This window comes from Dipodomys spectabilis, unplaced genomic scaffold, assembly GCF_019054845.1.
Source record: "Dipodomys spectabilis isolate Male_0828 unplaced genomic scaffold, ASM1905484v1 ptg000231l, whole genome shotgun sequence".
In the NCBI taxonomy this organism is placed as follows: Eukaryota; Metazoa; Chordata; class Mammalia; order Rodentia; family Heteromyidae; genus Dipodomys; species Dipodomys spectabilis.
Window position 1 is genome coordinate 7,373,091 of NW_024870908.1, and position 23,589 is coordinate 7,396,679.

General features: G+C 55.6%; 1 protein-coding gene across 2 annotated transcripts; it reads right to left on the reverse strand.

Annotated features, from left to right (window-relative positions):
• Positions 1 to 5,950: 5,950 nt before the first annotated feature.
• Tbc1d24 (TBC1 domain family member 24) lies at positions 5,951 to 22,002 on the reverse strand. Of its 2 annotated transcripts, XM_042698418.1 has the most exons (10): positions 15,561 to 15,579; positions 13,978 to 14,087; positions 11,430 to 12,427; positions 10,605 to 10,622; positions 9,928 to 10,086; positions 8,946 to 9,009; positions 8,555 to 8,650; positions 8,024 to 8,258; positions 7,485 to 7,679; positions 5,951 to 6,637 (listed from the first exon to the last, which is right to left on the reverse strand). In XM_042698418.1, exons 3-9 carry the CDS (start codon positions 12,392 to 12,394, stop codon positions 7,525 to 7,527), a joined length of 1,692 nt encoding a protein of 563 aa, XP_042554352.1. In that variant the 5' UTR covers positions 12,395 to 12,427; positions 13,978 to 14,087; positions 15,561 to 15,579; the 3' UTR covers positions 5,951 to 6,637; positions 7,485 to 7,524. The 2 variants fall into 2 exon arrangements, with proteins under 2 accessions (XP_042554352.1, XP_042554353.1); XM_042698419.1 differs by lacking the exons at positions 10,605 to 10,622; positions 15,561 to 15,579 and adding an exon at positions 21,939 to 22,002.
• Positions 22,003 to 23,589: the final 1,587 nt, after the last annotated feature.

Consider the following 23,589-nt stretch of genomic DNA (forward strand, 5'->3'; position numbering starts at 1 on the left):
GATCTCAGCCTCTAGAGTAGCTGAGCTTTTAGGCCTGAGTCTCAGTCACCCAGCCTGATTGGTTCTCCTCGTTTCGGGGCTGGACCGGTGGTCTGAGTGGTAGAGGTAGGGGGTAGCATGCAGTTCTCTGATTCTGGCTGATCTACAGTAAACCAGGACCTGGGGCTGGGCATGCCTGGGAAGCAGGTTCTCATGCTAGGGGCAGACAGCCAGAGGGGCCCCACGCCTGCTGTGGAGGCCTATCCCAGACCCCTCAGTATCCCCCACTCCAACCCTACCGTCAGGACTCACAGCTCCGGGCTGTTTGAACCCAGGGCTTCATGCTCTACCACTTCAGTCACACCTCTAGCTCTGCTTTTTGCAGGTTATTTTGAAGAAGTCTAGCACATTTTTTTTTTGGGGGGGGGGGTCAGTCATGGGGCTTGAACTCTGGGCCTGGCCGCTGTCCCTCAGCTCTTCAGCTTAAGGCGAGCACTCTACTGCTTGAGCCCCAGCGCCACTTCCAGTTTTCTAATGCTTTACTGGAGAGTAAGAGTCTCACGAACATTCCTGTCTGGGCTGGCTTTGAACCACCATTCTTAGATCTCAGCCTCCTGTGAGCTACAGGCACCTGGCCTGTGGCAAACTTTCCTACCCAGGCTGGCTTCAAAGAGAGTTTGTCTGGCTCTCCACCTCCTCCGCAGCTGAGATCACTGCAGCGACCCACCCACCGGTGCCAGCTCCACTGAACTCGTTTTTAGAGACCTGCTTGGTGCCAGACGCTATGTAAGGCTCTGGTAACGCAAGGACCAGTGAGTCCGCAACACCATAGAGCCACCAGCCACCCCAGGGGAACAGGAAGCCTGAGGTGGCACCTTCACATCTAAGCTGGAAACAGCTGCTGAGCGCAGGCGTGGCTCCAAAGAAAGGGGGCTGCCGCGGGCTCAGGCGATCCCAGGAGAAGTGGTCACTAAATGAGGGCTTAAGAGATGAAGAAAGCCTGGAGATACGTGTCTGTCATCTGAGCCACTTGTGGGGCGCCAACAGGAGGATCAAGGTCTGAGGCTGGCCTAGGTAAACATGCAAGACCCTATCCCCCAAATCAAGCAGAAAGGGCTGGGGCACGGCTCGAGCGGTAGAATACCTGCTTAGCAAGTATGACTCCCTGAGTTGAAACCCCAGTGCTATCAAAACATGAAAACTTCAGCTGAGCGCTGGTGGCTCACACCTATAAGGATCCAATTTGTCTGGACAAGTCACAGAGAATTCCAAATCAGCACTGCCCGCAGCGGGACAGAGACTGAAGCTGGTTGACGGACCTGTTCCACTGCATGAGGCCGGGGAGAGGCAGACGATCTGGAGATCTCTCAGGAGGATCTGGGGGTGGGGGGGGGAGAGGGAGGGAGTGGAGAGTCCAGGGGGTCGGAAGATATCACACTGTGCACACTCCTGCGTGAGTTTCCTACTGGGTGCACAGCCTGACTTCAAAACCCCTACCACAGGAAGGAATGGGAACTGGGTTTCCTCTGGGGTGCTGGGAACACTGGGAACTACAGAGAGGTAGGGGCCGGGCAATGAGTGAATGCCTTGATGCCTGCCTGCTGAACCCAGCCGGTGGGGCTGGTTCCATCACCTGAATTCTATCAAGAGTAGACAAGAGTAGATGCGTGGCCGGCTGGGGGGCAGGGGACCCTTGCTTCAGACCCGGCCCGGTGTGCAGGTGGGGGTGGCTGAGGGAAGGGCCAGGCTCCAACAGGCACCCACGGAGCCAGCTTGAGAGAGGCACACGCAGAAAATGCCGGCCACAGCTCTGCCCACCCAATTCTGGCTTGTAACAGCACGCGTGCCAACCACAGGATAGCCCTCGGCCGGCGGTGCGAGAACGCTGGTGCAGGCAGTATTGAGGAGCAAGGGCCTGCCTTGTGCCCTGGCTGTTTATGCTAGGAGGAAGGACGCGTCTTTCCCAGGGGACTGGTGGCCTGCAGGGTATGGGACAGGAGAGCAGCCGTTACCCCAAATCCTACAAAGCTGCGCAACAGAGAATTCAGCCTCAGTGGGGAACCCCTGGGAAAAGTCTCCAGGAATAAGTGTGGTCAGCAGTGTGTGCAAAGGCCCAGAAGTAGACTGGAAGGAAAAATGTTTGAACTTGAATGAATGAGCCCCTCTGCATGCTAGCAGACCCCGACTTCTCAGACGGGGCCAGGCCGCAGCACCCCAACCTCAGTAGAGAAGCCCTTGCATTAAGGATGAATAGAGCTGAAATAGTTCTTTGCATCTATGAAAACACATAAAACCTGCTGGAATTGTCTGAGGACGTCGGTAAGGGAGAGACAGGCTGGTGGACTCCTGGAATGCCTTGAACAGGGGGCTCGTGGTTTCCCTGGCCGGCGGTGTCGCCATGGTGGCAAAAGCAGCCCAGGACGTACCGGTCTCGATGGAGAGAAACTTCTTACCCTCGGCTGAGATCCTCCGTCTAGCTGCCTCCTCTCCGCCTCAGGGTCTGGGGTGGCTGTTCGGGAAGGTGCCGAGCTGTGAGGATTTTCCGTTTCCCTCGTCTACCTCGTTTCACAATGACGCTGCTCCCTCGGTTACCACTCATTTTATTTAGGACTCAACACCAACTGAACATCACCACGTCACGTATTTTCACATTCACAAATTGGATTCGGCGGCCAATCCGCACATGAGCTCTGTGAGCATGTTTTATGACATACACGTTTTCACAGATGCCCCACAGGGTCAATCCGGTGACCGCTAGTTTTTGTTGAGACCAGATCTCACGATGTAGGCCCAGGCTGACCTGAGACGCACTCACTCTCGGTCCTCTGCCTCCACACATGCCACCAGCCTGGCTAGAGAGCTCTTTTTCAAACCAATATCCACAAGACCTAAGGGCATTTGCCTCCCCGCCATCCACAGGGCTCCTGGATGGGCACAGCCCTGCTGGTCTCTCCCAGCCACGAATGTGGCGGCAGACGCGAGGGCTCTCACCCCGCAGCAGCCTGAGCAGCGGGCACGCAGCGCAGCTGGGAACCCAGCAGTGCCATGCAAGGCATTGTTTGCTTGGACGGTTCCTGTCCCACCACAGAGGGATGAATCCAGACTGACAATGTGTCCAAGCCACGCAGCTGGGCAGGAGTCACTGCTGACTTCCCGAGCACAGACACAGACAGAAAGGAGATCCTTAAAAACTCATGGGCTGGAATCATGGCTTAGGTGGTTCAGTGCTTACCTAGCAAGCACCAAGTCCCGAGTCCGTGCCCCCATACTACAAAAAATAAAACAATCCCCCCCCCCCCCCCCGCTTTTATACCAGATTAAAAAAAAAAATCCACATACTTTCCTACCCAATGTACACACGAAGGAAGAGTGTGAGGCCAGCCTGGTACGCCCGCTTCCCTGCAGGCTGAGTGGGAAGAGCTACGAGAGTCCACTTGGAGACTTCTGCCTAACCGGAAGCAATTATTAATCCTGTGAGTCTGATGATACGCTGGAGTTAATAAGAAATGTGACAAAGTAATTATCTGTAAAAATTAAATGCATTCCTGTAGGGGCAATCGGCAATCTGGATAGGGTTCTGTGCTTGAGCTGGCTGCGCCGGCCCGCGCTAGTTTCTGTGTTGATCTCAACACTGGAAGGTGAGGCAGGGGTCTCTGGAAACTGCCATATCAGCAGCAGTTCTGCAAATCACTTCCAAAAAAAAAAAAAAAATGCAGGCCAGTTCAGCTCAAACTGGCAGATACTTGTCTAGCAAGTACAAGGCCCTGAGCCAAACCTCAGTACCAACAAAACAAGAAGGTACGAAAAGAAAATTGTTAAATATAAAATCCTTGGACTGGAGGTGTGGTTCAAGTGGTAGAGCACCAGCCATGAGTGAAAAAGCCAAGTGACCCCAAGGCCCTGAGTTCAAGCCCCAGAATTGCTTCTTTTATTTAAAGTAAAAACTGAAATACTCGGTTGAATAATTAACTCAAGTAATTCATAAAATACAAGTGACTTGCAGTCATATCATAAATTTTTTTTAAAAAGCTGATTTTCTAAGGCCCTTCAGGCATATGATCTTCAATAACAAATGCATTTAATTTAATGAACTGGCTTAGGTTAGGTTCAATATTTGGTTTCAAAATAAATGTTTAAAATTTTCTAAAAATGATAATTCATTATGAAAGTCCATCAAATGTTGGTCCACTTTTTAACATGAAAAGCTAATAACCAAGGAATAGGAAACATTAATAAAATAAATTGTGCTAACTCAGGATATTTAGTATCTAGTCGTAAGAACAACAATAAGGGGCTGGGAAGGTGGCACAGTGGTAGAACGCTTGCCTTGAGGCCCTGGGTTCGATTCCTCAGCACCACATAGGCAAAAAGAAAAAAGAAAAAAGCCGGAAGTGGCACTGTGGCTCAAGTGGTAGAACTCTAGCCTTGAGCTGAAGAGCGGAGGGACAGCGCCCAGGCCCAGAGTTCAGGCCCCATGACCGGACCCAAAAAAAAATAACAATAATAAGAGTAAAAATAAAAATTATCATACTTTCCTTTTTGTAGAAAAGTCAGGAATAAAAAGGTATTATACCAGGCGCTGGTGGCTCACATCTGTAATCCTAACTACTCAGGAGCTGAGATGTGAGGATCATAGTTCAAAGCCAGCTTGGGCAGGAAAAGTCTGTGGGATTCTTATCTCCAATTTAACCAACAGAATATAAGAAGTGAACTGTGACCCACAGTGGCAGAGTGCTAGCCTTGAACAAAAAGAGCTCAAGGACAAAATCAAGCCCCACGACTGACAAAAAAAAAAGCCAAGGGCTGGGAAGGTGGCTCAGTGGTAGAGCGCTTGCCTTGCATGCATGAGGCCCTGGGTTCGATTCCTCAGCACCACATAAGCAAAAAGAAAAAAGCCAGAAGTGGCGCTGTGGCTCAAGTGGTAGAGTGCTAGCCTTGAGCTGAAGAGCTGAGGGACAGCGCTCAAGCCCAGAGTTCAGGCCCCACGACTGGACCCCCCCCCCAAAAAAAAAAAAAAGCCAAGATACTAAATTGAAGAACTGAGTACTTTTAGCTAGGTGTAGGGGCTCACATCTGTAATCTTAGGTACTCAAGATAGGAGGATTGCAATTTGAGGACAGCAAAGGAGATCATCTTCATAAAATGTGTGGGTTTGCTGGCCCTCACCTGTCCTCCAGCTACATGGTAAGTGTAAATAGGAGGATTTTAATCCAGGCTGGTCTGGGAAAATAGTGAGACCCTATTCATACTAATAGAAAGTGGAAGAGCTCCCGCCTAGCGAGCACAGTACTGCCCCAAAGTATGATAATAAAAGAACTATTTTGTGTATACCTTTACGGCAAAGAACTCTCCTCTCTGATGTGCAAATAGCAAGTGGTCTCCTGGGGCTGACACCCCCCAGGATGGCCACCGCAGGGCTCCGTGGGCAGCCCACTCCTATGCCAGACTGCCGGCAGGGTTCCACAAGCAATGCTCAGGTTCACTTCATCTTTTCTTGCAAGGCTTCATTTTCAAAGGGCCTTCAAAGTCCCAGTAACAACGCACGTGACTCTCATGATGGCTGGGCCTGGGGAAGCCCCGGGGCCCCTCTGGCTGAGGACAGCGGACTCAGCCTGGGAGCTAAGGATGCAACAAGACAGCGTTTAGCCAGGCGTCCACGCCTGTGATCACAGCACTCCCAGGGAGCTGAAACGGGACATGGGGTTGGAGGCCAGCCTAGGTCGTGTAGTGAGACCTTGTCTCATAAACACCCCTCCCCCCCAGACGAAAACCAAAGATGGTGTCTAATGAACACCAAAGTCTGCGGTGCAAGCCCGGGTGGCAGGTTCACGGGAAGGTGCGGAGGCCTGCGGCGCTTTCTGGGGTGGGCAGTGGCACCCCTCCCGGCGTTTCCCCCGGGAGTAGAGCAGGGCAGCACTGGCCCTCCCAAGGGGCCCGCGCTTGGCTCAGCGGGTTTGCAGGCCTTGCAGGGTCCCTGCCCTGGGTCTGGCAGGCGTCGCCGTAACCCTGCTGCAGGGTGGGATGAGCCCGCAGACAGAGCCCTGGCCTGGCACATGGCATCTCTGAGGCGTGCTAGCGGCAGCCATGTGCAGCGGGACTCAGGCCTGTGCCCGAGACCCAGGCCTCCGGGCCCCCAGGTAGCCAGTTGAGTCACTGCCTCTCCCTTCTTCCCTCTGTGGAGCCCTAGGGGGGGTCATGGGGAGGTGGCGCTTCCTGAAGTGCTCACAGTACTCACAGTGCACTGGGCCAGTGCAGGCTTCGGTGGCCGGAAGGCCACAGGGACAGGGGGCAGCACGCAGAAGACTGTGGCACATGGCAAGCCACAGTGCCAGACACGGGGGGCTAGGGAGGGGTCAAACGTCCAAGCAGAGTAGTGGCAGAGGTGCTGGGTGGGCAGGACGTGGGCACAGGGCCCGATGAAGAGCAGGGAGGGGTCGGGCTGAGGAGGCAAGCCATGCTGACGGCGCGGGCGTGGCCCAGCTTCTGCAGCCACAGGGAGGGAGGGAGAGCAGCACAGAGACTGCGGGGGGCTGGAGGGGGCCGGGCAGCCCCCACGAGTCCACGCATCTCCAGAAGGTCCTTGGTAATGGAGGAAGGCCGCCCGGATGCACCTCCTCAGCTGTGGACTCTCAACCAGGCTTGGCGAGAGTTTCTGGCTCTGCAGAAACACAAGGAAACATGACGTTCCCTCTGGTGCCCGTCCCACCGGCCCAGGGTCTGCTGTGTGTGTGTGTGTGTGTGTGTGTGTGTGTGTGTGTGTACGTGTGTGTGCGCGCGTGTGTGTACGTGTGTGTGTACGTGTGTGTGTGCGTGTGTGTGTACGTGTGTGCGCACGCGCGTGTGTACGTGTGTGTGCGTGTGTGTGTACGTGTGTGTGTGTGTGTGTGTGTGTGTGTGTGTGTGTGTGTGTGTGTTCAGCAGGCACCCTGCTCTCCTCTCTCCTATCCCGTGACTGCTCATGCAGTCTGGGGGAGCCTCTAGGGCAGGGTAACTTCCAGAGAGGAAGCTCTGGGGGAGGAGGGACTGGGTGCCATGAGGGAGGAAATGCCCCTGGGGGCCCGAGGGGAGGGGGGTGAGGTCCTGCAGAATGCAGGAAGCAAGTCCAAGGGCAGAGCAAGAAGCCAGGCTGTGGGAGGGCCGCAATATCAGGAGACACCAGCAGGGGGCAGCACCGGCCCACACTGGGCAGAAGGTCCTTCTACTTTTTCCCATGCCCTCCACTGGGTGCAGATGAGGCTCAGGGCCAGCGGCGTACTTGCCACAGGCTCAAGCTGGGGCCAGGACCCCTCCACAAAGAGCCAGGGCCTGGGTACGAGCACCCTGTGCTCCCCACATGGGCTCTGGGCAGGGCTGGAGCGGGCAACATATCTCTTGAGCTTTCCCAGAGAAGCTGGTCACTGGGGGAGAACCAACCCATCCCCGAGGTGGAGGGCAGCCAGACCACGCAGGGCCAGGTGATGCCCATGATGTAAGCCGACCCTGCCCACCCAGGGACCACGCCCCACCTGCCCAGAGCCGCGGCTCAGTCACCGTCAGCAGAGGCCGTCACTGGGTGTCGGGGTCTTGGAAGCCCCAGGCCTCTATGGCGGCAATGAGGAAGTTCTCGGAGCACAGGGGCTGGTTGTTAAAGGTGTCGCAGTGCCCGGTGCGGCCCCGGTTCAAGTCCCCATCGATGTAGAGCGCCTGGCCGCCACCTCCCCCTGTGGGAGGCTGAGGTCAGTGGCCACCTGTGCCCAGCACCGCTCCCCTCCCACCCACCAGGAGCCCAGCCCCGGATGGGAATCCAGCTCTCCTGGCTCTAAATCTCCCACCGACCTCCGCCCTCCCCGCCCAGCCCCTGGAACCTGCTGTCTAGGCCATGACTCCCAACCCCTTGCCTGGTCTCTCCAGCAGCACAGGGCCTCTTCTGTTGCTATCACGGGGCTCAGGTAAGACCTCTGGCTGGACATGGGGGTTTCAGCCTCCCCCCGCACGCCCCCCCACCCCGCGCCTTCCTCGCAGGACAGCCTGGGCCCAGGCTGGTGTGGAGGGAGTGGGCACCCACCGATGATGAGGCAGTCGCTGCCCCCCGCCATGAACATGGACTCGGTCTTGGAGGGCAGGTTGAAGTGCCGAGCAGCCAGGAAGGGGGAGAGCCGGTCAGCGGGGTCTGAGGACACGGGGTGGCTGAAGGGGGAGGGAGTGGCAGTGGTCTCTGAGGACAGGAAGGATGCTGTCTGCTTGCTCAGCTCTGGGTGCTTGATGACCACCCACTCATAACGCTGCACCTCTGGCTGCAGCTGAGGGCGAACGGGGAAGCGTGAGTTCCTGGCATGTGCCAACCCGCTGGGCGCCTTCTGCCCCTCCCCGCCAGCCCTGGCCGTCTCCAGTCCACCACTCTGCGGTGGGCCAGCTGGGCCCCGCTGGCTTGCAGGGGGGGGCGGGCTGGGCTCTCGAGGTGGGGGGCATTAGGGACTAGAGGCGAAGGAGATTGCCCCGGAGGGGGACCGCTAGAAGCAAGCCAGGGCCATGTAAGCCGGGGTGCCAGGGTTCAGGTCGCACCACTCCCCAGCAGAAGATGCTCGGCCCCACTTACCCGGAACACGAAGCATTCTCCAGTCCCAAAGAAGCAGAGTTTGCCGCCAAACTTATTCCTCTCGCTCCAGTCTGTTGAGAGGTAGGCGCCACACACCTGGGGAGGAGGGCTGGGCTGAGGCCTGGCGCTCAGCAGCACTGCCCGGTCCACGCCGGCTGGGGACAGCCACAGTGGCAGCCGGCGGGCGGGGCGCTACAGCTCCCCACCAGGAGCAAGGTGGGTGGGGAGAGGGCTCAGGTCGGGTCTTCCCGATACTTCTGTCCCCCCTACAGGCCCTCAAGTTCAGGAAGAAGCTCCCGGGACGGACCGTGTCCACACTGATGGTGGTGCCAGCCCAGTGACGGGCACGCTGGCCTGAGACCGGGTCCCCGGCCCGTCGGGGCCTCCTCACCTCCTTCTGCGTGGTCTTGATGAGCAGGAGGGTGGGCTCATGCCGTTCGCACTGGAAGTAGAACCTGCAGACAGAGACCACGCATGCCGCTCTGCGCCCCTCCTGGCCGCCCGCGGCAGCTGCCGAGCTGCAAGGCCAGGAGCCCGGAGTGGCCGCTCTGCGCTGTCTTGTATGCACCTTTGCGCCTTGCTGCTGCCCCGGCACCTGCCCCGGTGTGCGAGGGGAGGGAGAAGCCTCACAGCACATGTCCCCGTGGGCAGAGCCCAGTGCCAGGCGCCGTGGGCACTGGGGAGACCCAGAGGAAGAGGTCCTTGCTGAAGGTAGGCGGAGTGAAGTGGCTCCAGCTGTGCTAAAATGCTTGCACGGCGGTTGCAGACGGGCCTGGGTGGGGGCTGGGCCACTCTGCCTGCACCACCCTTGCCAGGTCACAAGCAGAGTTTGTGACTAACTCATCTGAGCCTTGAAGTGCTGAATCGGGGTGACCCTGCCCACGCTGCCCCAGGGCTGGGAGGGCAGGTGGCCTGCCTGGGGGAGACCCGGCCAGAATGCCACGCGGGTGGCGGGTGGAGTCACCGAGCCACGGGCTGGCACAGCTTCGGCCAGGCAAACTGCCACCTGCGCCGGGCCAGTGAGCCACACTGGGGGAGGGGTGGGGGAGAGAGGAGCCAGGAGGCCGGGCTTTGTCCCATTCAGTCCTCTCCTCGGTCCCATGCCCTCCCTCCCGAGGCGGAAGGCTACCTCTTCCCCTACGTCCCCCCGGAGCTGTAGTGTATGCACTAATGACCTTCAAAGTCTGGGCAGCCTGGGATAACAGAAGCCCAGAAAAAGGGCTTCAAATTCTCAGGCTCCATAAGTGAGGCTGGGCCTCCCTAGAGGCCCAAGCTCAAAGACTCATTTCTGGTCATCCCGTGGCCTCCCGCAGGTGGCAAGCAGGATACGCCTGAGGGCATCATGCGACTTCCCTGGGGCTCCAGAGCCTCACCTGGTCAGGCTGTACCCGTGCTGCAGGGAGGAGAAGAGAAGGAGGGGCTGGCAGAGGGCAAATCGCTCCGGGACCCACGACCAGATGTCTCTCATCTCCTTCACGCTGACAATCTCTGAGTGGAAGTTCTCTGCGTGCACGGCCAAGTGCACAAACTGCCTGCAAAAAGAAGGGAGGGGTCAGTACCCCCAGCCCTGCCACACACCGGGCCTGAGCCCAGCGCCTTTCCTTGAAACCAAGCTAAAGGGGACACCTCACTTCCTCAACCAGGCTCACAGCCTGGTTCCAGGTGCCAAACAGGATCAATCTGTTCTCTGGGATTCCCCCTTCCCTTCCCCTCTCCCTACCCCACCCCCTTTTCCCTTGCTTGCTACAGAGAGGGGACAGGAAGGGAACAAAAGCAACTTTTCTCTCATTAATCAAGACAGACTATAGCTCTGTGAGAAGAGTGCTGCGGGACTAGCCAAGCACCGGCAGATTATACAGCCAAGGCAGAAAAATGGATGGACAGACAGACAGACAAGACAGACAGATGAACCGTGCTGGAGTCAGGCTGAGGCAGTGCGTGGAAGCCAGCCCGAGAACCAGCCAGGCCCTGAGAAACAGCAAGCAGCCAGCTCACAGTGGGACAGCAGGAAAGCAGGGAAGCCAGGTGTGGAGGTGTGGTTCAGACCTACCTTTTAGAAAGCGAGACACTGAAAAACAGGAGGAAGCAACGGACACGGAGAAGAAAAATAAAATAGACAAGGAGAAGTTAGTGGTGGGTCCCGATCCCTGATCACACTTTCTTTGGCCCAGGAGAAAGAGAACTCCATGCCAACAGCCATGCCGACAGCACCATCTCAGCACGGGCTGTGAACCAGCACGCTCCCGGGGGCTGCACCCAGGGCTGTGAACCAGCTCGCTCCCGGGGGCTGTGCCCAGGACTGTGAACCAGCTCGCTCACGGGGGCTGCACCCAGGGCTGTGAACCAGCTCGCTCCCGGGGGCTGTGCCCAGGACTGTGAACCAGCACGCTCCCGGGGGCTGCACCCAGGGCTGTGAACCAGCTCGCTCCTGGGGGCTGCGCCCAGGGCAGGGAGGCCACACCAAGCCAGCCAGCTGCTGTGGAGGGCGCAACAGGGGCTGCTCTGTCCGACAAGACTCCTGGAGCCGGCCTGGCCCCGCTGTATCTTCTGACCCATGGGAGGTCCAGCGTCCCCCTCAGCCATGGGCCTTGGTCCCTGAGGGCAGGACCCTGTGGGTCTCATTCCGGATATAGCCAGGTAGCCCCTTCCTGCTTTCTCATGTCTTTCTATCCTCATGGGGCCAGGTAGACAGATGGCCAGAAGCAGACCAAGCGATCAGCAGGACGAGCTCACGCTCAGACCCCGAGGATGTACCACACCGAAGCTGCCCACTTGTGTGGAGACCCCTTGCAGGCTGCAGAGGCTTCACACACGCACCTACACATACACGCATGCACACGTGCACACACACACACACAGCCCAGGGCCGGCCTACCTCTTCTGCTTGACGGTGATGCCCTTCTGCTTCAGCGCTTTCTCATTGGCCATCTGCAGGAGCTGGATCTCCTTGCGGGAGAAGAGGCGGATGGCGAAAGCCTTCTCCAGCAGCTTCTCGGGGGACACCGTCTTGGCAATGTCCTTGACGAACATGCGGATGTCCTGTCTCACGTTGTCTGACTCGAGGGGCTGGCCCACTCTCACCTTGTGGAAGAATTTGAGGATGGCCAGAGCAACTCGGTACAACACCTTGTAGCCTTCGACGAGGAAGACATCAAAGACCCGGGCAAAGTAGTTGAGGGGCAGCTCGCCGAAGAGCCAGCGCTGCCAGTCAGAGTAGACCTGCAGGACATCCTCGGACACGGCCACCATGAGCTTGTGGGCCGCCTGGCAGTACTTGTTCACCAGGTCCCCGAACGTCATGCAGGAGGACTCGAAGGCCAGGAAGCTCTGGTCGATGAGCTTCTTGCTGGGGTCGTTGCAGGCTAGGATGCGGCAGGCCTTCTCGAAGCACTCGGCCTCGTCGATGCTGTAGTGCAGCAGCAGGGCCACCACAGCCGGCAGAGCGGGGCAGAAGGAGATGTCGGGGAACTGGTTGGCGATGCACAGGAGGATCTTGCGCACGGCGCCCTCACCCCGGGCATTCAGGCAGTAGGTGGGCACCTGTGTGTTGTCTACGAACTCGGGCAAAGGCAGGCTGCTGCTGCTGTGCTTGCCCACGATCTTGCCCACGATGTCGCTGTACACGCTGGCATCCGGCGTGACTGTGCGGCAGGGGATGTCTCGGATCAGGCGCTGGTACACCTTCCCCCGAAGGGCGTGGCTCTGAGCCCAGTAGCCCTGGCGCGCCAACTGCTTCAGCTCCTGCAGCTCCGTGCAGCTCAGCTCCTTGGGCCCCAGGTCCTGGATGGCAGCATCCATCTTGTCCCTGTCCACAAAGCAGTTGTACCCTGGGGAGTCCATGGCGCCTGGTGTGTCTGGGAGGAGAGCCCTGGGCTGCCAGCAAGGAGAACAGAGTCGTTAAATCATCCAGCCCCCTTTCCAGAATTTTCCCTCCAACCTGCCTGCCATCCCAGACCCTGTAAGACTGAAGCATACACATCCAAAAAAAAAAAGTCACCTTTTAAAGATTTTGCCTCGTTTTCTAAAAAGTATTCTTGCTTAAAAAAAAAAAAAAAAAAAAAGTGGCCGGGAGCTGGTGGCTCACGCCTGTCATCCTAGCTACTCAGGAGGCTGAGATCTGAGGATCACGGTTCAAAGCCAGCCCAGGCAGCAAAGTCCGTGAAACTCTTATCTCCAATTAACTACTGGAAAACCCGAAGTGGTGCTGTGGCTTAGGCAGTAGAGCACTCGCCTTGAAGAGCTCAGGGATAGCGCCCAGGCCCAGAGTTCAAGCCCCATGACCTACCAAAAAAAAAAAAAAAAGTGTTATTACTTTTGTCAGTTGTGGGTCCTGAACTCTGGGCCTGGGCGCTGTCCCTCAGCTCTAGCGCTCTACCCCTTAAGCCACAGCACCACTTCTGGCTTTTTCTGCTTATGTAGTGCTGAGGAATGGAACCCAGGGCCTCATGCATGCAAGGCAAGCGCTCTACCACTGAGCCACCTTCCCAGCCCCTATTATTATTATTATTATTTTGCCATTCCCAGAGCTTGAACCCCTGAGCTCCTTTTGCTCAAGGCTAGCATTCTACCATTTGAGTCACAGTGCCCACTTCTGGCTTTTCTATAATTGAAGAATCTCCTGCCTGGGCTAACTTTGAACTGCAATCCTCAGATCTCAGCATCCTGATAGCTAGGATTATACATGTGAGCCACCAGCGCCTGGCATCTAAAAACTACTCTCCGTAAAGTACTACTCCATTTAGGATACGTGGCAGGGCTGGACCGAGGACTCACGTGGTAGAGCGCCTTTCTTGTAAGCACAGGGCCTGGAATTCAAACCCCAAGACTGAAAGCAAAAAGAAAGAAAAAAACAAAGTGCAGTTCTAAGAAGTCCTTACGAACTTCTCAACACCAAACTTGTCACGTGGTTCCAAGTAAGAAGCTTGGACTGGGTCCCAGAGGGCTACAGACAGCTCTCCACCTGGGGAGATCCTCTCAGACTCCTTGGCCTGACAGCTATCTACCGAGGAGCCAGGATCAGAGGAGACCGCTGGCAATGCCTTCTTGGAGCCTGTGAGAGGAGTGCGGGAGCCGCTGCGAGGTGGCCGGGCACCTGCTGCTCCCTGTGTCAGATGGAGCTCTGAACTCAGCTCCTAACTTCCTGATCCTGCCCGCTTGAAAGCTAGGTTCTCGGTAGGTAATTCCGGACGAATCACTGTGGGGAGAGCTGAGAAATCGCAGCACATACATGCCGGTCTGGGAACCAGACATTTCTGGGCCCACAGAGCCAGTGTTGGGATTCGGTGCTGGCTGGTCACGTGGGCAGCTACCCCAACTGGCAATGTGCTACTCCAGACTCTGGACAGGGAGCTCTGACACCTGCCGCTGCCCCAGGCTGCCGTTCTGCACGGGCAGCACGGAATCTCCATGCACATCACACGAACCTTTCTGCCCAGGACGGCCCAAGAATCTAGAGATGTCACAGGAGTCAGCTTCAGTGGGTGTTGGCAAATGACTACACTGTTCTGGTTTCTCTTGCATCTAGAACCTTCACCTGAAAATCGAAGAAAAGAAAAAGAATTACGAAGTAAAATCTAATGTGTAGGGCTGTCCTGAGAACGCATCTTGGCATGGTGCTATGTGTGGTAAAATACACATGAAATGTACCACTTGGCCCGGTGGCAGAATTCAGTGGCACCAAGTCCCTTCCACATTGCTGTGCTACTATGGCCCACCCTCTCCACACCATTCCACCTTTCCAAAGTGGAACTTTCCCGCTTAAACAGTAACTCCGGCCTTCTTTGCTCTCCTGCCTTCCTCCTTCTCTGCTTCCCTCCTTCCTCTTTTTTTTTTTTTGGGTCCGGTCGTGGGGCCTGAACTCTGGGCCTGGGCCTGTCCCTCAGCTCTTCAGCTCATGGCTAGCGCTCTCCCACTTGAGCCACAGCGCCATTTCTGGCGTTTTCTGTTTATGTGGTGCTAAGAATCAAACCCTCATGCACGCAAGGCAAGCACTCTACCACTAATCCACCTTCCCAGCACCTACTATTCTAATTTTTGTCCTCATGAATTTGTTCTAGGTACCTTGTATGAGTACATTATTTGTCCTTTTTTTCTTTCTGTGCTAGTCCTGGGACTTGAACTCTGGGCCTGGTACTATTCCTGAACTATTTTTGCTCAAGGCTAGCATTCTACCACTTGAGTTACAGCCCTATTTCTGGCTTTTTGGTGGTTTATTGGAGATAAGAGTCTCATAGACTTTTCTGCCTGGGCTGGCTTTGAACCACAATCCTCAGAACTCAGCCTCCTGAGTAGCTAGGATTACAGGCGTGTAGCCAGGATTATACTGGCGCCTGGCTTATTTGTCCTTTTGACTGATTTATTTCTCTTAGCACAATGATCTCAAAGTTAATCCATGGGTAGCCACCAGCAGAACTTCCTTTTCCTTTTCCTGGAGGGAGGAGAGGGATGACACGGAGCCTCTCTGTGCAGTCCTCAAACCCTCCCTCATCCTGCTCAGCCTCCCTCCTGAGTGCTGAGATAGTAGGCATGCTCTGCCACGCTGGGGCACAGATTCTTATCCTTTCAAGGCCCAGATATATTCTGTCTATGGAGGGACCAGTTTTGTCCCTGTGGATGGGTGGACACGTGGGTTGCATCCACCTCTGGGTTACTGTGGATAATACTTCCATGAAGAAGGTCACAACACTTTCAGTGTTTCAGGCTTACACTCACTGATGGGTTTACAGAGGCTTTCCTATAGAAAACACTCACTAAGGGCTGGGAAGGTGGCTCAGTGGTAGAGCGCTTGCCTTGCATGCATGAAGCCCTGGGTTCAATTCCTCAGCACCACATAAGCAAAAAGAAAAAAGCCGGAAGTGGCGCTGTGGCTCAAGTGGTGGAGCGCTAGCCTTGAGCTGAAAAGCTGAGGGACAGCGCCCAGGCCCAGAGTTCAGGCCCCATGACTGGACCCAAAAAAAAAAAAAAAAAAGAAAGAAAGAAAGAAAGAAAAAGAAAAGAAAACACTCACTAAAACAAAGTTTTCTGGGGCCAGGGGTGTTTGTTCCTCAGTGGTAGCATACTTAGTGAGCATACTCCAGACTATGGATTTATTTCCCAGTACTGCAAATGAAAGAAAAATGAAGGTCTTCTAATAAGCATCACCATCATATTAATGTGATGGGTTTTTTCTTTCTTTTTTTCTTCTTTTTGCCAGTCGTGGGATCTGAACTCTGGGCCTGAGCGCTGTCCCTCAGCTCTTCAGCTCAGGGCTAGCACCCTACCATTTGAGCCACAGTGTCACTTCTAGCCTTTTCTGCTTATGTGGTGCTGAGGAATCAAACCCAGGACCTCATGCATACAATGCAAGCGCTCTTACTACCAAGCCGCCTTCCCAGCCATTAATGTGATTTTAATACATCCCATTGGAAAAGCCCGGCCCACACAGGACCAGGCCTGCTGCCTGGCTGGTCCCATCAGCAGAAAGCATCTAGTTGGTAGTCATGAAGGTCACTTTGTTTTGGGAGGGACAGCAGTGGGGGTCTCCTCTCCTCCCTGGCTCTGAAGAGGTCATCAGGACAGCCTGTCTGTGGGCACACAGCTCAGCGTCTCACATCTGAGTTATCTATGGAGTCTGAACTCTCCATTCTGGGTTCACAGACCTCTAAAGCCAGCCTAGACCCATCCTGTGTGGGCGAAAAGAACTTGCTCCTTCTCTGTGCAATAAACATGTTTATCACCATAATGGGAGCTGTGCAGCGCAGCACCAGCCTTCACTCTGCGCGCCCTACATTCAGGTTGAATATTAAACTTGAATCTCCAAAGGCAATGCCTGTACTTTGCAGGTTACCTCCCAGAGAAGTAGTAAAAAGGTGTTTGGTGTTTGGTGTGGGGGGAAAATAATCAGGACACGCTGGATGTAAAGAGACCCCACATTTCATGATCTGTTTCCCTCTCCAGGCCACAATAAGAAAAGAGGGCTGGGGCTGGGAAGGTGACTCAGTAATAGAGCACTTGCCTTGCATGCTCGAGGCCCTGGGTTCGATTCCTCAGCACCACATAAGCAAAAAGAAAAAAGCCGGAAGTGGCGCTGTGGCTCAAGTGGTAGAGCGCTAGCCTTGAGCTGAAGAGCTGAGGGACAGCGCCCAGGCCCAGAGTTCAGGCCCCACGACCGGACCCAAAAAAAAGAAAAGAAAAGAAAAGAAAAGCGGGCTGTTTCTGGGGCCTAATGGAAAGGACATCTGTAAAACGGGTCCAGAGCAGTTGTTTCCTACAAAACATTTTATTGCCTAAGTGATATAGGAAAAATTCTGCTCTATACCTGCTGACTCATGAGGTTCAGGTGGCAGGGCTTCCACAAACTGTCTGCCAGGGGACAACTACTTTACTGAGGGTCATCAGGCATGAATGAATGTCCCCAGAGAAGCTGGGGGGGGGGGCAGGGAGGCTGGAGTGATGAGAGGAAAGCGGCTGGAGGAGAGCTGAGCAGAGCCCGGCGCAGTGCACAGGGCAGGCCCTGGGGCAGGGACAGGTTCTGTGGAGAGAATGGAGCAGCAGATTGTGCATGGGAGGGGCAGCGGGCACCCCGGGCTGCAGGTGCACAAGCAGAGTCTGCAGGTTTTGCTAAATGCAGTGGGAAGCAGGGAAGTGTGCGATCCAACTGGCGTTTCTGTTGTGAAGATAAAAAGTCTATAGGAAGCACTCCATCAGCATGGCTGCTCAGCCATGCAGCGTTTCCCAGCTGGGACTGCCCCTCAAGTCCCCTGCCCGGCACTTGGTGGACACTCAGGAGCACCTAGGAGTGACACCCTGCAGGGCAGTGACTGGGAGTCCTGTGGAGAGGAGCAGTGTGAGAGACTCAGCCGTGCAGCCGAGTGCTGGTGAGGATTACCAAGCATGCTCTCAAGCCCGGCTTCCCTGCCCGGCCACTTCCTCTCCCTCACTGTGAGCTCCTCCAGCGAGCTTCGCCTCTACTGGCATACCACGTGAGAGCTCAGTGCACTCAAGAAGGCAAGCAAGCATTTCTTTAACAGGAGAAAAGATATCAGGTAGCAGTGGCTCACGCCTGTCATCCTAGCTACTCAGGAGGCTGAGATCTGGAGGATCTATTTGAAGCCAGCCCAAACAGAAAACTCCATGAGAGGGCTGGGAAGGTGGCTCAGTGGTAGAGCGCTTGCCTTGCATGCCTGAGGCCCTGGGTTCGCTTCCTCAGCACCACATAAGCAAAAAGAAAAAAGCCGGAAGTGGCGCTGTGGCTCAAGTGGTAGAGCGCTAGCCTTGAGCTGAAGAGCTGAGGGACAGCACCCAGGCCCAGAGTTCAGGCCCCACGACCGGACCACAAAAAAAAAAAGAAAAAAATAAAACTCCATGAGACACTCTCTAAAATAACCAATGAAGAATCTGGACTAAAGGCTAAAGAAGTAGAGTGCTAGCTGAGAAAGCAAGCCAAGTAAAATGCAAGGCCCTGAAGTTAAACCCTAGTATGAACAACAACAACAAAAAGTAGATAAAACAAGTTTCTTTCTTTCTTTTTTTTTTTCAGTCATGGGGCCTGAACTCTGGGCCTGGGCGCTGTCCCTCAGCTCTTCAGCTCAAGGCTAGTGCTCTACCACTTGAGCCACAGCACCACTTCCAGTTTTCTAGTGGTTTATTGGAGATAAGAGTCTCATGGACTTTCTCGCCCGGGCTGGCTTTGAACCAAGACCCTCAGATCTCAGCCTCAGTAGCTAGGATTAAAGGCGTGCACCACTGCACTGGCTAAGTGTGTTTCTTTTTAAGAACAAAACAAAACAGGCGGGGCACTGGTGGCTCATGCCTACGATCCCAGACCCAGGGGCAAAGATGTATGGTAGAGCGCTCACCTCGCACATATGAGGCCCTGGGTTCGATTCCTCGGCACCACATGAGCAGAAAAAGCCAGAAGTGGAGCTGTGGCTCAAGTGGTAGAGCGCTCGCCTTGAGCTGAAGAGCTGAGGGGCAGCGCCCAGGCCCAGAGTTCAGGCCCCACAACCGACAAAAAAAACCCAAAACAAAAACAAAGACAGCGCCAAGCACCCATGGCTCACGGCTGTTATCCCAGCTACTCAAGAGGCTGAGATCTGAGGACTGAAGTTCCAAATCAGCCTGGGCAGGAGAGTCTGCGAGACTCATCTCCCTTCTGAACACCAGCAATTTGGAAGTGAAGCTTTGGCTTAAACGACAAAGCACTAGCCTGAAGCGAAAATGCTCAGGGACAGTCCCCAGGTCCTGAGTTGAAGCTCTAGTATGGGTATGCACATGTGCACACGCCTGCACATGCATGCACACACATACACAGATACAAAGGAGTACTAGAGGGTGCCCAGCCCAGGAAGGAAGACCTGGCCTGATGGACTCTGCAGGGCCTGGAACCTTCCCCACGGTCACGGCTCCCTCTGCGAGTGGGCTAGCCGGGCTGGAGTAGCCCTGCCCCAGTTCCTTCCTCCACAAGCTCAGGACTCACTTCTCAACAAACACTGCTTCAGCCCGGCAGTCACGGGACCTCTGCTTTCTCATCTCTAAGCGGAGGACATAATTTTCCCCAACAGTTGGATTTGAAAACAAACTCACTCCCATGTGACAAACACACAGCCTCCCATTCAGCCTTGGTGATTACATCTGACACCTACCGCACTGGCTGCTGAGCCTGCCTTCCCGACTGCCTCTCCTGGCCACGGGGAGCAGAGGGGCCCACAACCATGGCTCCCTTTGCCCCAGACCATTATTCATTCTCTAAACTTCTAGTGAGGTCTGGCCTCTTCCCTGCTGGCCCCAGGCTGGGGCCTGGAGATAAGACAGGGTGACAGTGGCGGTGAAGGAGACTCACAACCACAAATGCACATGGGGAGCGGGGGGAGGCCCGAGCCGGGGACGTGGAGGAAGGGGCTGGCTCGGCACTGGAGCGCAGAAGGGTGGTGGCACCCCAGGTCTATAAGACATGCGGTTGGCCTGCTGCGGGGCTGAGACAGATCTACGGAAAGGGCATGGCAGTGTGGCAGGGCCTTCGTGGGCAGTGCCAAGGGGGTGGGGTGGCATGAGAGACAGCAGGCTCTGGGCCCATGTAAGGGGCAGTACGAAAGGTTAAGTTCCTGACACTTCAGACTAGCATTTAGAAAAAACTCCCTAGTCTGAGATCTGAGGATCGTGGTTCAAAGCTAGCCTGGGCAAGGAAAAGTCCATGAGACACATCTCCAAGAACCACCAGAAAACTGGAAGTGGTTCCAAGAGGTAGAGCACTAGACTTGAACAAAAGAGCTCAGAGACAGTGCCCAGGCCCTGAGTTCAAGCCTCATGATTGACAAAAAGAAAAAGAAGAAAAATCCTCCTAGTGGCAAGTATGGTGGTTCAAGATTGTCATCCTAGCTACTTGAAAGGCAGAGATTAGAGGAAAAGGAAATGAAAAGAGAAGAGGAGGAGAGGAAGGAAAGATCTCCTTGGTGGCCTAGAATGAGGGGCAGAGAAAGGAGGAAAAGTCTAGCTAAGAAGGGAGTGGCTGGGGTTGGGAAGGTGGCTCAGTGGTAGAGCGCTTGCCTTGCATGCTCGAGGCCCTGTGTTCGATTCCTCAGCACCACATAAGCAAAAAGAAAAAAAGCCGGAAGTGGCGCTGTGGCTCAAGTGGTAGAGCGCTAGCCTTGAGCTGAAGAGCTGAGGGACAGCGCCCAGACCCAGAGTTCAGGCCCCACGACCGGACCCAAAAAAAAAAAAAAAAAAGGGGCTGGGAAGGTGGCTCAGTGGTAGAGCGCTTGCCTTGCATGCCTGAGGCCCTGGGTTCGATTCCTCAGCACCACATAAGCAAAAAGAAAAAAGCCAGAAGTGGCGCTGTGGCTCAAGTGGTAGAGCGCTAGCCTTGAGCTGAAGAGCTGAGGGACAGCGCCTAGCCCAGAGTTCAGGCCCCATGACTGGACCCAAAAAAAAAAAAAAAAAAAAGGAAGTAAGTGGCTGGAGCAGGGTACCGGTAGCTCACACCTGTCATCCTAGCTACTCAGGAGGCTGAGATCTGAGGATTGAGGTTCAAAGCCAGCCCGGGCAGGAAAAGCCATGAAGCTCTGAGGTGGTGCTGTGGCTCACATGGTAGAGCACTTGCCTTGAGCTAAAGAGCTGAGGGACAGCGCACACACACACACACACACACACACACACACACACACGCCTGGCCAGCCAAGGAGGGTACTCATGGTGATTTCAATGAGATCTTCTCAAGCAAGTGCCTGGCCAGTTCAGAGCACAGGCGAGGCCCAGCTGGCCTCTCAACAATGGCTTGTCCCTGTGGTGCCCGAGGGGAGGGAGGCCCCGGCACATTCAGACACCAGGGAAAGGTCAAGGCAGTGATGCCAGACTCGTTTGAAGGACCCCAGGCCTAGAAACCTTCCCAGATTCCAATGAATACCCACCCCGACCGCCCCACAGGACCAGGCTGACCGGGACCTGGGCCCAGGCCTCGCTGAGCTTTGGTCCCTGCCAGCAGTGGTGGTGACCGCTGCTGCCCAGCTCGGCTCTTGCCCGGCACCGCAGCAATCCCTACACGTGTTCCCAGAGTGCAGGAGCGGACATGGAGAAATGAAGAGCAGAGGAAGTGAAATACGTGCTCCAGCCCAAGCACGCAGGAAACCTTGATGCACAGCCTCAACGGACAGCAGCCAGAGGGGCAGGGAGAGGCACAGGACAGAGAAGTACCTGTTCTTCTTGGGAAGGCTCCTACTGGGACTCAAAGCATGCCCACGCCTGCCCTTCAGCCTTGCTGAGCACCATCGATGCCCGCCGGTCTCCATAAGGCAAGATAAGCAGACAGTTAAGGAGACAGAGGCCTCCACATCTGCTTGGCATCAACCATGCCCACTAGGCCAGAGAGACGGCCTGAAAGCCGACAAGCCCCATTCCAGCCCCAGGGTGTGCTGTCTAGGGATGAAGAGGACACAGTCATTACCACAAGATGACTCTGATGCCTGATAAGAAGATACTTAGAGTGCCAGGGACGCCCCAGGGCGTGGGTTGAGAGCAGAGTGCGGGGGAGGCGTGTTTGGTGGCTGAGAGTGCAGGTGCCGTGGCCAGGGAGTCTAGAAGCGTGTCCAGGCAGAACAGGGGGCAGGTGCGTGGAGAAGAGGTGCTGGTGTTGTGGGGGGTGATCTACAGGTACATTTGCCCAGACGCAGGGAGGGAGAAGGCTGGAGAAACACACTGGACAGCTGGAGGGGCCATGGCTGGGCATGGAAGAGTCCCAGCTGGTGGGAGCGAGGGCAGAGGGAGCCGCTAGCACCCGGCGGCAGGTGGTGGTCACACCCTCCTGGACCCTTCCTCTCAGCGGTCCAGTCTTCCTCCCCACCCGCCACAAAGAGGGCAGAGGCCCACTGTGTCCATCCCCAAGACCTACTGGACATTCCAGAGACACAATCACCTTTAGGACCTGGTCAGGAATCCTGGGCAGGCGCGAGGCGGTGGTGTGAAGAGGTTGGCAGCAGCTGCTTATCCTCTTAAGTCTTGGCACATGTCAGGACTCTGAGAATTGAGAGAAAGGAGCCACTGGTCTGATGCGCCCGCTGCACATCCCTTCCTTCTCTTTCTCTGTCTCTCTTTCTCTCTGCTAGTACTAGGTCTTGAATTCAGGGCTTGTTGCTCTATTGTTTGTTTGTTTGTTTTTCCACTCATAGCTGGAACTCTACCATTAGAGCCATGCCTCCAGTTATGGCTTTTTATTGGTTACTTAGAAATGAGTCTTGTGGACTTTTCTATCTAGGCTGGCTTCAAACCTTGAGCCTCAGATCCCAGCTTCCTGAGTAGCTAAGATTACAGTAGTGAGCCACATCCACTCTTTCCAGAACCTTTTCAATACCTACACTAAGTGTCTGCAGCCAAGCTAGGTATAGCAGATACAGAAATAAGACACCTGGCAGAACAGGTGGAAAAACAGATTTGTACGCACATGAAGATAGAGGCGCAGAGAAGGCAGAAGTGGGCCATAGCTAGAGGAGCTGGTGGAGGTTCTGGAAGCTGTTCTCGGAGGGGATTAGACAGCACTCAGCCTGGATGGCGGTGGGAGTGGGGTGGGCATTCTGGGTGAAGGACCCGCACAGGTGGCGCAGGGAAGAGAGACTCGCTGACCACAGCGGCTCCTCCCCGAGCGCGCGTCTGTGTGGTGGGGAGGACAAATCGAAAAGGCCCTTGTCCCGCCAGGAGGCTCTACCTTTGTCCTACCGGGGACGGATGGGTGCCAGGGCATGGGGCACTGAGGCAAGGAAGCAGCCAAGCTTTCTACTTGGGATCTGGTTTTGTTTTGTTCTGGAAGTCTGCAAAGTGGAACCAGAGGCAGCAGCCATTACGATTGTTCCGCTCGCTGGGGGGCATCGGGGGCAGCTGGCTGCACGGGGCGGGCTCCGGCCTGGGCTTCCCATGCAGACTGTGGCTGTCAGGGTGGAAGAGGCGCTGCTTCAGCACCGGCATATTTTGAGCACACTCCCCTGGACCCCCACTGAACCCCCACTTCTGGAGAGAACCTCCCCCTGTAGGTGGCAGAGCCATGGCTAAACAGAGGCCTTCCCTACCCCTTGCCTTACTCCTCTGCGTGTTTTTTTTAACCTCTACTCCCAGGACCATCCCCCAACCAATAATTTCTCTCTCAAGAGGTGAACTCCTCTACAGTAACCTCACCCCTTCATTCTCCCCGAGTACCCCTCTCCCTCCTTCCCTCCCAGGGCTCCTGGCTGAGCTCTGTGGGCCTAAGTCTTGCGCCCTGTGCTGCCCTCTGCTAGCAAAGCCAGGAAGCAGCTCAGCCCCAGCTCTCAGGACCCTCCCACTGGAAAGCCTGTCCATCCCCACCCCCTTACCACACCCAGGCCAGCAGACTGCTCAGGGGTTCACAAACACCCCCTCTCTCCTAATACCCTTCCTCAGTACCACTTCCCCTTCACCCATATGCCAGTCTTTATCTCTTTTTTTTGTGCCAGTCCTGCAGCTTGAACTCAGGGCCTGGGTGTTGCCCCTGTGCCTCTGTGATCAAAGCTAGCACTGCAATGTGTGAGTCGCACCCACTTCCAGCTTCTTAGGGGTTA